At 46.2% G+C, this 15,442-nt stretch overlaps 1 protein-coding gene across 1 annotated transcript; it reads left to right on the top strand.

The window, feature by feature from the left end:
* Positions 1-6,595: 6,595 nt before the first annotated feature.
* LOC137834031 (uncharacterized) lies at positions 6,596-7,207 on the top strand. The gene has a single exon (XM_068642096.1). The coding sequence runs from the start codon at positions 6,596-6,598 to the stop codon at positions 7,205-7,207; it is 612 nt and encodes a 203-aa protein (XP_068498197.1).
* Positions 7,208-15,442: the final 8,235 nt, after the last annotated feature.

The raw sequence follows: 15,442 nt of genomic DNA, 5'->3' as shown, positions 1-15,442 counted from the left end.
GTTATTGTTTCTGAAAATCTTGATGGTAAAATAGTTGTAAAGGATGCGATTCATCTTTTTCTTCTGCTCAAAACAAAAAGTTTTGCTCAAGTTTTGAACAATTCTTGTCATGTTAATCTTTTGCAGCTTCCACGAACATGTCAAAAAAGGAAGATGCGATTGCTTCCAAAATTCTTGAATTTTTCTTTTTAGGTCTTGAAGAATGTAAAGATAATTCCCGTGACGTAATTATCTTATCTAACTGAATTATGGTAGAAGATTTCAGGTACAAGTTATCTTCATTGTTGAATTCTATCAAGAATTGGAAACTGGTTCATCTTGAAAGAACTCTTGCTTTAGCAAAAGACCTTTGTGGTGTTCGGGAATTTGGAATTTAGAACTTTAGATTTCGTTTAGCTTCATGGGTCGATTCTCAGTTTGGAAAGTTTCTTCCTGCACTTTTACGTTTTTTTTTCTGCACCATCACAATTTTTAAAATTCCCAAAATGGCCTTGATCTTTTATTTGAAAAGGGCATAGTGGATAAGTTGCTTTGCCACCGTTCTTCTTCTTTGTTCATCGGTGGTGTTGGTGGAGGCTCACTTTAGCTGCACAAAGCAAGGCGGAGGAGTGGGTTGCATTGTCGAAGTGTTGGTTAGCTTTTAGAAGTAAAAACTTTTTTTTTTAAAGAGATTGGGTAGTTATGGTATTTTAGGTTCCTAGAAATCGGGATCCAAGATTGTGCTATGGATGGATCAATTTGGAAGTGAAAATATGATCTACGGATTGACCATTCCATAAGTAAAGCTTTATGTTTTCTGGATGAAGGGGTGTTCTGAAAACATCTTGTTGACTTACGGATTGTTGTATCCGGAAGCAATTTTCCAATTATGGATTGGTAGATCCAGAATGCATTTTTTGGCTTACAGATTGGTGGATCCAGAAAGCATTTCAATCCGGACAACTTTCGGACACATTCATCAGAAATTTTTTTGGATCACTCAATCTGGGACTATCTTGCGGAATCATGATTCCAAAAAACAAAAACAACAGGGATGAGATGAAGAGACACTACTGAACCAACACCAATTCGCCGGAGACACCACTGAACCACCACCAAGCGAAACGCGCCTCACAGTTTTTGTGCAATGAGATGAATTCATCGTGCAAAGACAAAGAAATGTACGAAATGTAGGTCTGTGGTGTGTAAGGAAGAAGAAGAAAGAATGTGGATAGTGTGTTTTAGGATTTTTAGAAAATGGTAAGGATAATTTTATCTTTGCATAACATTGTGGGGCTGTAGGAAGAAAAACAAAGAGGTGCAGGAAGAAATTCCCTCAGTTTGAGTACTTGGGTTCGAGTTGAATTTGAGTATTTGGATTGGGCTGCTTTTTCCTGCACCCCATAGATTCTTGCGGCACCCCACAAATCTTGTAATTCTAAAAATACCCTTATGTAAAATAATTAATTTTTTTAAGTGTTTTCATAGTTTTGTACCTTTCAGATTACACAATCCAAAAGTATTTTTCAAGTCCAGGATTAGCTTAGGGATTATGTAATCCGTAATTTATTTTTCCAAAAAATGTATTATAAATTACGTAATTTGGAAACTAATCCCGGATTTGAAAAATACTTTCGAACTATATAATTTAGAATTCATTTTTTGAAAAAATACATTCTTGATTACATAATTTGGAAGTCTTCAGAATCTAGTAAAAACTTATGGATTGTGTAATCCAAAATATGTTTTATTTTTAAAATGAATTTCAAATTACGTAATCCAAAATATTCTTATAATACAAATAAAAATCTGTGACCTGAAACGAGTGCAAAAGAAGAGTGAAAAAGTAACTTTTTTCTACCACACAACCACAAACGCACTATAAAATGCTCTCAACCACAAACTTAATTTTTTTAAGTGTTTTCATAGTTTTGTACCTTTCAGATTACACAATCCAAAAGTATTTTTCAAGTCCAGGATTAGCTTAGGGATTATGTAATCCGTAATTTATTTTTCCAAAAAATGTATTATAAATTACGTAATTTGGAAACTAATCCCGGATTTGAAAAATACTTTCGAACTATATAATTTAGAATTCATTTTTTGAAAAAATACATTCTTGATTACATAATTTGGAAGTCTTCAGAATCTAGTAAAAACTTATGGATTGTGTAATCCAAAATATGTTTTATTTTTAAAATGAATTTCAAATTACGTAATCCAAAATATTCTTATAATACAAATAAAAATCTGTGACCTGAAACGAGTGCAAAAGAAGAGTGAAAAAGTAACTTTTTTCTACCACACAACCACAAACGCACTATAAAATGCTCTCAAACTCTTTATACAACCACAAAAAACCTTCAACCAGTGAAAATTGTGTTCTGGAGGTGTCTTGGGGTGCTGGGGTGGATGAGGTGCTTGGGGTGCACTATGAGAGAAATCAAAAGAAGGAATAAGGTAAAAAACCTAGATGGGGTTTTAGTGTTTATTTATTTTTTAACTAAAAAAAATGAAATTACACAATACTATGGCAAGAACCTATAGTTGTGTAGGAAGAAGCAACTGTTGGATTTTTATAAGAGAGTATTAAAGGTTGTATTGGCCATACCTCGGACATCGGCTGTAGAGATCGGCATCAGACGTGACATCGGACCTCGATGGTTCGGTCGTAATAATGGGCCACGTAAGTGGGCCCCATAGATAATAATGAGTTATCATCCAGACGTAAGAAGGACCTAAGTCACGGGAGGGTTCATGCATGTGGTGTGTATAGTACGTTTAGGTCTAACACAAGTAAATAATCCTTGGAAGCGCTAAGGCCCGTAAGGGTTAGGGTTTCTAAGGAAAGACTGTTTGCATGGTATGTGAATACTTAGGGCACCCATAGAACAGATGGCCTCGCCGCACTGGTACATGAGTTGGTACCCTGACAGCCATACTGTAAGATTATGCACTCCAGAAGAGGCAAGTCTTGTGCGGCGGCTGCGCTAAGCTTGTGCAACACGTCATAGGATGCCTCGTCAGTAACCCTATTTCCACTTAAGGAAAGATCCTCGTGGGACAGAGAGTTGACCTAGATACAACCTATATAAAGGGTGGTAAGAACCCTAGAAAGGTACGTTGTTTCTAAGACTGAAACTACTTTACATACTTATTGTTTCTTAGCCCAGTACTGAATTGATTGTCGGAGTGCAATCAACAGGTAGGACCCCCTCTGTTTCAACGGAGCCACTCTCGAACACCCAAGGAGAGAGCAGAAACCACCAGGAAATAGGAGGAGCCACCATCTGCCTTTGAAGTCAATGGTGACTGAGTCAACCAGCGAGAACATTTGGCGCCCACCGTGAGGCCTAATAAAACTAGGTTTCATTCACGATCGTGTTGAGAGCCATCCAGCAACATGAGGAATACAAGGCAAGGTGCATCAACACTAGAAGGAGGAGACAGCGTCTCCATGCAACAACTCATGGAGACCATTCGCGCTCTCCAATAGGCTGTAGCGGCGTCCAAGGCTGACCAGGACAGGATTCTGGATGAGGTTCAAGCCGAACAGGCAGCCAGCCAGAACCAATTCCATGATGATTTGGCAGCGTCGCGCGCAAACAATGAGGAACTGCGCAGAGCCAACGAAGAACTGTGCAGAGATTTGCAATGCATGGGTGAGTGTACAAATGATGAGCGAACCCCGCCCATACTAGTTAAGGCTCGCCCCATGCCGTTTTCGCAAGCAATCATGGACACTATGATACCAGCCAGCTTCATGGGACCAAAGATCGCCTTCACAAGCGTAGAGGACCCAGAAGCCCACATCACAGCTTTCCACACCCAGATGATGATCTCGGGAGGCACCAACGCCATGCACTATAAGCTGTTTATGAGTACGTTCTCAGGCACAACGTTGGACTGATTCATCAGTCTCCCTGATGGACACATTACCTCCTTCGACCAATTCTCGACATTATTCAGATAGCAATACATCGTCAACCAGGCTCCCCCTCCTGTCTCTTACGATCTATTTGACGTAAAGCAATATCAAGGAGAGCCTTTGAAAGACTTCTTAAATAGGTTCGGGGCACTGGTGGTGAAGCTACACACCAAAGACGAAGACATGACGGTACACGCCTTCAGACGAGGGGTGCTGCCAAAACCTTTCAGTGATTCTCTGATAAGGTGTAGCCCAAAGACGTTCAACGAGATCCGCCACAAAGCAGTAGCCCATATCGCCATAGAAGAAGAGGTCAGAGAAAAGTGCAGAAGCATCGGCTCTGTCCGACCTCGGGGAACTGGTCGTCCTCAGCCCATGAGGGTACACGAGGCCATGACAGAGAAGAAAGCCTCGGGGAAGCAGCCGCCATATGAGGCAAGAAAGCCTCAGACCAGGGCACGTACAAAGGAAAATGTCTCTACCAGACACAACTTTCGAATGCACCTCTAGGAGCTGATTGTCATCCCAAACGTAGCAGACAAATTGAAGTCTCCACCGAAGACCGACAAAAGGTTAAGGCTCAACAAAGACATTTGGTCCGAGTTCCACCAAGCCTTTGGCCACAACCTGCGCAATTGTTTGGCATTACGACCAAGTTAGACGAACTGGTAAGGAATGGTTTCCTAAAGGAGTACCTGCAAGATAACCGAGGGACCCCGACGACAGCGGTCCCCGCAGGTGATCAGGGACATGAGATACCTGTCCATGGAGAGATCAACACGATTTCTGGGGCTTTCTCTAGAGGAGGATGTACCGCCTCCCAGTGAAAGAAATATGTCAGGGAAGTGATGCCAGAAGAAGGAGGAAAGCCTGACCAGTCCCCGGAACCCGACCTCTTCTTCACAAAGGCCGACTTGTAGGACGTGGTTCCACATGATAACGACCCTGTGGTGATCTCAATTGTGACAATAAGAAGAAAGGTGCATCGAGTCCTTATCGATCAAGGGAGCTCGACAGATGTGATGTTCTGGTCAACTTTCCATAAGTTGCAGCTGTCGACTGATAAGTTGAGACCATACGATGGTTGCCTATATAGTTTTGATGGGGACCAGGTGGAGGTGCGAGAGCACATAAAGCTAAGGACCACTTGCATAGATGGCACAGCATCACGCACAATTAATATAAGGTACCTTGTTGTCAACGCCCCTTCAGCTTACAATATTCTTTTGGGCAGACCTGCCCTAAACAAAGCAAGGGCAGTAGCCTCAACAAGGCATTTGAAGATGAAGTTACCCTCCCTTGAGGGAACAGTGATAACAATCAAATATGATCAGAAGGCAACAAAGAAGTGTTATGAGAATAGCTTGAAAACGAAGAGAGGGGTGTGCATGGTAACCCGAGTAGAGGTTGCCCGAGAAGATCGACCTGAACCAGCAGAGGAGGTGTTGGAAAGGGAGATTGGGTGAAGGAAGTTCAAGCTTGGCAGGTCCCTAAGTCAGGAGGCACATGATCAAATTGCGAGGTGATAGCACGACACCTGGATGCCTTCGCATGGACTGCCTCAGACATGCCAGACATCGACCCAGATTTCTTGTGCCACCGTCTCACCATGGACCCCTAGGTACGACCAATGCGCCAGAGATGAAGAAAGTTTAACGAGGAAAGGCAGTTGGTCATCAGGCAGGAGACCAAGAAGCTGTTGGATGTTGGCCACATAAGGGAGATCCAGTCTCCCGAGCGACTGGCCAATGTAGTAATGGTCAAGAAGGCTAATGGCAAGTGGAGGATGTGCGTCGACTTCACAGATTTGAATAAAGCTTGCCCGAATGACTCATATCCGCTGTCCAGTATCAACGCCTTGGTGGACAGTGCATCAGGCTGCAAGCTTCTTAGCTTCCTGGATGCTTTCTCCGGGTATAACTAGATCCAGATGCATCCTAGGGACGAGCGCAAGACGACATTCATGACAAAGCTCTCTTGTTACTGTTATAAGTTGATGTCCTTTGGGCTCAAGAATGTAGGTGCAACCTATCAAAGGTTGATGGATAGAGTGTTCGCTCCTATGATAGGGCGAAATGTCCAGGCATATGTGGATGACATGGTGGTTACCTCCCAGGTGAGGGATCAACACATTGCTGATTTGGAGGAGCTATTCACCACAATCACCAAGTAAAGATTGAAGTTAAACCCAAAAAAATGTATGTTTGGGGTAGAGGCAAGCAAGTTCTTAGGGTTCCTACTCACTGAGCGTGGGATAGAGGCGAACCCTGAGAAGTGCGCTGCAATTATAGCCATGAGGAGTCCGATCTTGGTGAAGGAAGTGCAACAGTTGACAGGGCGGATAACCGCTTTGTCCAGGTTTGTGTCAGCAGGAGGGGACAAGGGGCATCCCTATTTTCAGTGTTTGAAGAGTCGTTTCTCAAGTTGAAGGAGTAGTTAGCCAACCCACCAGTGTTGTGCAAGCCACAACTAGGTACCCTGCTGCGTTTGTACTTCGCCATCACAGATCGGGCGATCAGTTCGGTCCTCGTCCAGGAGCAGGACCATGTGCAGAAGCCAATATATTTTGTCAACAAAAATTTACAAGGGCCTGAGGTAAGATACCAGGCCATAGAAAAGGCGGCCCTGACAATAGTATTTTCAGCACGAAGACTTCGCCACTACATCTAGAGTTTCACCGTGATAGTAATGACAAACCTCCTCATTCGTAAAGTCTTACAGAAGCCCGATGTGGCAGGTCGAATGGTGCGTTGGGCCGTTGAGCTGTCAGAGTTCGACGTGTTGTACGAACCAAGGGGACCTATCAAAGGCCAGGTTTATGTTGACTTCGTAGTAGAGCTCTCCTCGGGAGCCGCACACCAAGAGGAAGCAGGTTTCAAATGGGTTCTCTCTGCAGACGAATTCTCCAACCAACAAGGTAGTGGGGCCGACGTCATTCTGGAAGGACCAAATGGGTTGCTGATCGAGCAGGCTCTACGGTTTGCCTGCAAGGCCAGTAACAACCAAGCAGAGTATGAGGCTCTGATCGCGGGAATGCTACTAGCCAAGGAGATGGGTGCTAAGAGTTTGCTGACAAAAAGTGACTCCTTGTTAGTAACAGGGCAAGTTATGGGAGAATACCAGGCCAAGGACCCTAAGATGGCCCCATACCTAGAGTATGTCAAGATTCTAAAAGAGACTTTTGCAGTGTTTGAACTAGTACATGTCCCTAGAGAACAGAATGCCCAAGCTGACTTGCTAGCAAAGCTCGCTAGTTCAGGCAAAGGGGAAGGCAGAGGACAGTCATTCAGGAGACCCTGAGGACACCTCGAACCACCTCAAGTTGCACAATGCAAGTCCAACAAATAAGCACCTCGTAAAGTATTAAGAGAAGTCATCGGTCGCTAACCCAGGAAACGTTAAAAACGCCCAGAATAAGCGCATACGCCTTAACAAGGGAGGAGTTGTTACACGTTTGCCTAGTGGAAGAAGGTGAAACCTGGATGACACCCTACAGACTTTACTTGGCTGACGGGATACTCCCACTGGAGCCACAGAGGCCAGAGTAGTCAAGAAGAATTCGAGCAGGTATACCCTTGTAGATGGGAATTTGTTCAGACATGGGTATACCCACCCTATCCTGGCCTGCATAAGTGGTGAACAATGCACGTGCATCATGACAGAGCTCCACGAAGGGATATGTGGGAGTCACATCGGCGACCGAGCTCTCTTGTCAAAAGCCATTCACGCAGGATACTACTAGCCAACCATGAGGGAAGATTGCACAAGGTACGCACAACGATGCAAGTAGTGCCAACGACATGCTGACTGGCACAATGCGCCCCTAGAGGAGTTACGATCGATCCACAGCCCATGGCCGTTTCATACTTGGGGGATCGACATTCTAGGACCATTCCCTTTAGTGGCGCGACAGATGAAGTACCTTGTGGTTGCCATTGAATACTTTACAAAGTGGATAGAGGCCGAGCCAGTTGCGCAAATCACAACCCACAAGATCCAACACTTTGTGTGGAAGAACATAGTATGCCGATTTGGAATCCCAAAACGCTTGGTGTCCGATAATGGCAACCAGTTTGCAAGCCAGCAGTTGGGCAAGCTGTGCACAGAGCTTGGAATAAAGTAGGTGTTTGCATCAGTCGAGCACCCCAAACCAATGGGCAGGTCGAGTCTGCCAACCGAGTTTTGCTCAGGGGCTGAAGAGAAGGCTGGGAAAAGCCAAGGGGACTTGGGCAGAAGAGATTCCTAGAATTGTGTGGGCTTACCACACCACTCCCCAGTCCACTACCAAGGAAACACCCTTTAGCTTGGTGTATGGTTCTGACGCAATGATTCCTATAGAAATTCAAAAGAGCTCACCACATTTCCAGAACTTCGTGGCTGAAGAATCCAACGAAGAAAGAAAGGTGAACCTAGATCTACTGAATGAAGTCGGGGAGGATGCTCGCATCAAGGCTAAAGCCTTGAAGAGAAAGGTGGAGTACAAGTACAACTCCAAGTTGAGGCCTGGGCAGTTCCAGGTCGCCGACTTGGTAATGCGGAAAGCCCACCCCTACCAACTAGGGAACAAGTTATCTCCCAAGTGGACTGGTCCATTCCGTGTGACAGAGGCGCTTGGGAACGGAGCGTACAAGCTCGAGACCCTAGAAGGTGAGACAATTCCTCGAACTTGGAACAGAGCAAATTTAAAGTTTTATTTCAGTTAATTAATTCATTGTACACAGTTTAGGGGACACTCTTTTTCCCTTATCAAGGTTTTTTAATGAGGTCACCCAATAAAATTTCAGTTAAAGATATATTTTTGCAAATGTATTGTACAGTGAAGTTAAGTGAACCTCTCCCTTGGGTAGAAACGCCAAGATCGGGAATAGTAAGGTTCTTAGTGAGCCTCCCTCTTGTGTGGGAACGCCAAGGTTGAGAACAATATGGTTCCCAGTTAAAACCCTTCCTTGCCTCTATACGGCAAGGACAAGGTCATTAAAGTGAACCTCTCACTTGGGTAGAAATGCCAAGATCGAGAATAGTAAGGTTCTTAGTGAGCCTCCCTCTTGTGTGAGAACGCCTAGGTCGAGAACAACATGGTCCCTAGTTAAAAACCTCCATTGCCTCTACACGGCAAGGTCGAAATCAGTAAAGTGAACCTTTCCCTTGGATAGAAACGCCAAGATCGGGAATATTAAGGTTCTTAGTGAGCCTCCCTCTTGTGTGAGAACGCCAAGGTCGAGAACAGTGTGGTTCCCAGTTAATATATCTCCCTTGCCTCTATACGGCAAAGGTCGAGATCAGTAAAGTGAACCTCTCCCTTGACTTGTAAGTCAAGGTCGGGAACAACATGATTCCCAGCTAAAAATATCCCTTGCCCCTATGCGGCAAGGTCGAGACCAGAAAGGCGAACCTCTCCCTTGTCTGGTAAGACAAGGTCGAGAACAGTACGGTTCCTAGTTAAATATCTCCCTTGCCTTTATACACCAAGGTCGAGATCAGAAAGGCGAACCTCTCCCTTGTTTTTACATGTCCTGGTCGAGAATGGCATGGTTCAAAATGAGACGTCTCCCTTATCCTTATACGCCAAGGTCGAAAACAACATCTTCCTTATCTTTTTATGACAAAGGGTAGAGCTAAGTAAGAGTTCAAGCAAACACCGCCTCTACCTTAATGTGTTGAAGAAGGGTAAGATCAAACAGGTGGTAAAGAAGCGTGCTACTTAAGTAGGAGTGGCCCTAAAGCGTTGTTAGGCTAATTCGATACAAGCAAGGCAGCTAACAACAAACACAAGAAGCGAATCAAGAAGAAAGCAAATTTCATAAATAGAGATATATTTATATGTACAGATTCATCAAGTTCACCAAGCTACCAAATAAATACAAGAGGAATTGTCGTTAATCGGCCTCCACTAGCTTTCCATCCGCAATAGTTTTCGTCAACCCAGTTTGGGAAAGATCCACCCCAGGATGCATGCAGACAACTTGGGCTATGGCATATTCGAACCCCGCTACGTAAGACTCTGTGGCATCACAAACAAGTTCATCTTTGGTTTGAAGGAAGTGTTCATCCTTGCGGACTAACTTTTCCCTCAGTGGCAATTTGCTCTTCTAGTTGGGCTGATTTCTCCTTTAACTGTGCTGATTCCTCCTTCAGTTGGACCACCTCTGCTTCCCAACTGCCAAGCTTCCCAGTCAGGTCATTCACATCAACCCTCAGATCAGTATTCTTGGCGTAGAGACCCAGAGTCTTTTGGGACTTCTCGAACAAGAGCTTCTTAGTTGCTAGGTCAGACTTGCAAAACTCTGCCATCTCCAAGATCCTGCCAATCTCGCGGCGTGTAAGCTCTTTGACATGAAGGGCATCCTGGCTAGCTGCCTCCTTCTGCTTCTGCATCTTAGACAAGATGATGTTGGATGCGACAAGGGTCTCCCCAAGGTACTTTGACGCATGCTCCAGCAGAGGGTCCTCCTCCATGTTCTCCAGCCTCTCCTGATTCTGGAAGGATTGTAGGGCCCACTGGAGAAAGGTAGGCAGATCAGCATGAGGTGCACCACGGTCACCCCATGAAGCACTCTCCCCATACCCTCTTGCACCACAAGGTCACGGAGAGAAAAGGCACTGGGAGGGTGCTCCCTGTAGGAAGGGGCACGATCGTCCGAGCCCGAGGGTGCAGGAACCGCAGCGTCAACTTTCCGCTTCCTCTTGAAGACGAGGCCTGAGCAGGTGTCCTCGTTTTCAGAAGCAGCGGCCTCAGCTACCCCTTTTTGCCTTTGGTCCACGGGGGCTGAGGCAGAAGGACCAGGGGCAGACATGGCAGGAACAGAGGGGCTAGGGGCAACCTTAAGTTGAAGCGCCACAACAGCTAACTCCCTCCTCTTCTCGGCGTTGAGCACCATGCCTACATAAGAAGACGAAAATGCATAAGAGTCTAAACAAGTAAAGAGAAATGTAAGCAAAAGCAGGGGGAAAGGGGATACCAATATAGCCCTTAAGGGACTTGAGGTTGTACTCGAGCTTGATCAACTCGAAGATGTTAAACACCACTCCCAGGTTCGAGAAGAACTCGCACACTTCTCGTTCCTGCGGGGTCAAGTCCTCGAGGCACCTAGGTTTCTTGGTTCTTTCACCTAGTAGAGAGGGAACCCGTCCAAGAGGGTGGGGTCAAATTTGTTGTAGCGGATTTTGAAGAACTTCCCTTTGAAGCCCTTGTATGATTGCTGGAAGAGGAACAACACTACTCTTCCAGCGACCCCATTGAAGCTCATCCACAGCTTCTTCCCTGGACTCCTAGTGATGGAGATCAAGCTCAAGAGGACATGGAGGCCAATCAACAAGATCAAGAAGAGGTAGAGGCACAAATGGAGGACGCCCATGGAGGTCAAAGCCCACCTCAAAGGATTACAAGAAGCATGTTCAAAGCTTTAGGAGCTAGAGGACATTTATTTTCTCTTTTTGTAATTTCTTTAGTTGAAGGTGCTTAGAGGGAAACATTAGAAACCTCTTTTGTTATAGCATCTTTTAGGCTTTAGTTAGGAGCTTTAGGAGGGGGGTGTATTAGTAGATAGGTGTAGGAGTAGAATAGGAGGTGCTTGTGTTCTTGAGTTTTGGTTTGGTGTTCTTGCTGTTTTTATAAGTTTTTTTGGTTCGGTAGTTTTATAATTCTGTCCATTCATCTTGTTCCTTTGCTTTTCTTGCTCATTTGTTCGGTTCAATTTGACTATAATTGGTTCATCCAAATGAGTTTGGGATTTGGTACTAGTTTTTGGTGAGTTCTTGTCTTAGAACAATGATCCAACTCTAAGAAAAGTGCCTCTATAATGTCCAACTCAAGGTGATTCCTAAGAAGGTCAAGAACCTTTCTCTATATGGCTAGTGGAATCACATCATGTGGTATCATGAGTCTTAGGTTCATTCTTATTTAATTGTTGAGTTGTGTGCACTTTATTTCAAGAGCTCTTTTAATTTTCTTGCAATTTAAGTTTCTGTTTTAGGTGTTAATTGAGTTTTCTTGCTGTTTTTCTTTTGTTACACCAAGTGTTTGTGAAAAGGTTTATGGCACTCATTCTTCTTATGAGTATGGTTGCTCTTTTGGAATGGCATTATCCTTCCTAGAGTTTACCTTAAGCTTCCTTTCACTTGTTGTTAAAATTTGTGATGTGTCTTTTAATTTTGTAATCATGTCAAGTTTTGTCTTAGTCATTGTTCCGTCCGGTTGACCGGGACGTCTTCGTGCGTGGCCTCAACCGTCAGCTAAGGACTCCTTCCCACTGATTGCCTGCGAATTCCTGCAAAAAAGAGGACAAAGAGGCGCCCTAGCGGCCGTTTGCACTCCGACGCTCAAGTCAGCCACCAAGAAACACCAAAAACTGTCCACCCACGTATCTGAGCACCGCGTATGGCACTCTAGGGGTGGTAAAAGAAACTGTGTATATGTGTGTGTGCTGTCCCCTTTAGGCAAAGATATTTTCTCTAGTCCCTTGTCCGTAGTCTCAAAGCTCGAGCAAGCCACTAGAGAGTTCTGGTGAATTTGCCAAAAGTTTCAACCCTTTTTCCGACATTCCCAGCGCTATTTAAACTGCCCCAGCATTTAAAGCGCCTTAAAGCGCTTTTACACTCAAACGTAACGCACTCATTAAAGCGCTTAATTACGAAACGTAACGCATTTAAGACGTTGAAATGCTTGGGAGCCATAATAGTACCTGAATGCTAAAAAGGGAAACTGTATTGAATATCTTTAATTACCTGGCACCTGACTTGAGGGTGTTTCTATTCCGGCATTGCTGTCATACACGTGGAAGGCCTCACGACGCCTTGACCCCATCTGGGGGCGTTTCTGCCCATCTGGGGACGTTTCTGCGTGTGGGTCCTCCTGCTTGGGAGTGCTACTGCGCTAGGGGTGGCTTTTTGGGTGCCAACTCATGCCCCCAAGTATCTAGCCACTTACTCTGAGAGCGTATCTGCCTTCCTCTCACACCCTGCACCCGGTTATCCTGGGCGTGACATTCCTCTTGGGTCGTATCTGTCCCGAAGGCGTCTCTGGGGCGGCAGGGGTACTTCGCGAGTCAGGCTGCCCTTTACTGGTACTATCACTATGGCCTTGGAGCCACCTTTTTCTTCTCTTTATCACTTTCCCGAGATATCGGGACCTGAGGCTTTCCCACGACGTCGCTCCCTCCATGGTCTTTCCTACCCATGGGTATCGGGGAACCACACCGTGATTGCCTTGCTTTTACACTGTTTAATCTGGCGACGCCCTCACCTGGGCGACGCCTTCACCTAGGCGACGCCTCCTCTTGGCGTCTCTTCATCTGGGCGACACCTCGAGCTGACTTCGACTTTCCAGTCATTGACTTTGACCTTGACTTAGTCAACGCCCTGATACGGGACGGTACACAAGCCCCCCAGTCTTAAGCCGAAGACTTGTCTTCAGCGCAAAGACTAAAGCCTTGCCCCCACCATCCACGTGCCTTCCTGATGACGTGCCATTCTCTGCTGACTCAGCAAATTTTTGAATTACTGACGCGACATTATCTGAACCACAGGGGTATTCTTAATGACCGATTGGACATTCCCTGCAATGGGGATGATTACGCCTTCTGGGCTACCCTTTATCTCGCGCCACGTGGCCCATCGCGTGGCCCTCCTTTGGAGACCTTTGCGCTTCCCCTGGGCAATCGACCTTCTGACGCGTGGCCCGATCCTGCGGCCCTTAGTTAGCGCCTCTTGGGTTACGAAATGTAACGTTTAAGTTACCCCAAACCCCGCGCTCACTCTACTGTTACATTCATTCACTCTGCAATTCCGCACTGTTCATCGCCTTCAAAACCCCTTTCTCTGCAATCGCGATTCTCTCCTTCCTGCGCTCTCCTACTGCCTCCAAAGGTACGGTTTTTCCCTCCTTGATGATTCTCTTTACTGTATGAACTGCCTGGGACTGTCCATATTACTGCATTTCTCTGGATGTTGCTTGTATGCTTCGTTATTTCCTCTTGTTTCCCTTCGTTCTTTTGCGGGTAGGGCGCTCCTAGGGTTCTTCCATTTTCCCCTTTCCTTCTCTCCAAACCCCTTTTCTCTGAACCCTTTCTTTCTCTTTTGATCTTCAGCATTGGTGTTGATGGCAAAAACCAAGACCACCGCGCCTCCCCCGCTCCCCAAGTCTCATTATAAGGGCGAATATGACTGGGCCCCCTACGAACTTCTGGACGAATGTTCCCTCCTGAACTCCGTTGAGGACGTGGAGGCCCACAGGGGGGACCCTGCCCTCTATAACTTCAATGCTTTCCACAAGAGTCATGACTCCCAAGTCCTGGTAAGCTGAGTGCGACCTGGGATACCCGTTTGTGCGGACTCACGGGATACTGGGGGATGCGCTTTCTTCTTCCTCTACCAGATGGTGTTAAAAAGGGTGGGCCTGCGTCTGCCCCTAACTCCCTTCGAAAAAGAGCTATTGACAGAGATAAACACTGCTCCTGCCCAACTCCATCCCAACAGTTGGGCTTTCGTGTGGGGGTTCCAAATTCTCTGCGGCTACCTAGGAGTTCCCTCCTCCGTGGACGTTTTTCTTCACTTCTTCGAGGTAAAGAAACAAGGGAAAAGTCTCTGGATGAGCTTTTCTGGCATCGCCGGGCGCATCATCCTGACACTCTTCCAGAATTCGTTCAAAGGCTGGAAGGGGAAATTTTTCAAGGTACGCGCGACCAAGCGCGATCCTACTATTCTAGAGGGCTTTCCCCTGTACTGGACAGACAAGCCCATAACTATGAAGCCTTTGGCTCTGGACGAACTTGCCCCGCCTGACCGGGATATATGCAAAGCCTTGGCGGGATTGGGAATAGTCTTTGATACCGCCAAGCTCATCGCGAACGAATTCAATGCCCATGGGCTTTCTACATACTTCGGTATCTGTTCTTGGCGATTTATGATGTATTAGTTGCTATGGTTATCTGCATTACCGTTTTTCACTGCACAATGTTACTTGCATTTCGCATCTCTTCCTGTATTGTGAATCCACATAACCGCTCCAGTGCTAATCCTTGTTGTTTGGCCTGTCTTGATGTAGGATCGGTGATGGGCACTTCCAAAAGAATAATGTTGGCGAAAGCACTGAAGGAGGCTCGTGCCGCCAAGGCAGGCGCCTCCTCCAGCCCTGCTGCCAATCCGGCTCTCCCACCGGCTCCGTCACCGCCACCTCCCGTCACCGCTGAAGCTTGTTCTAGCCCATCTCCGGCGTCTCCACCTGGCGCCAAAGTGCTCCCGACTCCCAGTTCTCCTCCGCCTATCGCCGCCGTTCCCCTAGCTGCGGCCTCATCACCAGCTCCAACCCCTCTCGACAAAGGAAAAAGGGTTTTGGAGATTCTGTCAGATGATGAGGAATCAGAGGGCGTGGCACCCTTCAGGAGGAGAAAATCCGCGCGGGTTCCTCTTCTGGTAGAGACGCCGCCGCCGGGAGGGAACCCCTTCATGGACAACCCTCCAAGCGCAACCTCACTCCCTCCTATGATTCTTCAAGAGGAAAGGGGCGAAGGTGCCGAATCTTCCCCTCCTCTGCCGCCG

This window comes from Phaseolus vulgaris, chromosome 5 (assembly GCF_000499845.2).
Source record: "Phaseolus vulgaris cultivar G19833 chromosome 5, P. vulgaris v2.0, whole genome shotgun sequence".
NCBI classification, from domain to species: domain Eukaryota; kingdom Viridiplantae; phylum Streptophyta; class Magnoliopsida; order Fabales; family Fabaceae; genus Phaseolus; species Phaseolus vulgaris.
Note: the sequence above shows the minus strand (reverse complement) of the source record. Positions and strands in the feature narration are given on the sequence as shown.

Coding starts and splice junctions, on each gene's coding strand:
- LOC137834031 (XM_068642096.1), top strand. CDS start 6,596: ATGACAAACCTCCTCATTCGTAAAGTCTTACAGAAGCCCGATGTGGCA.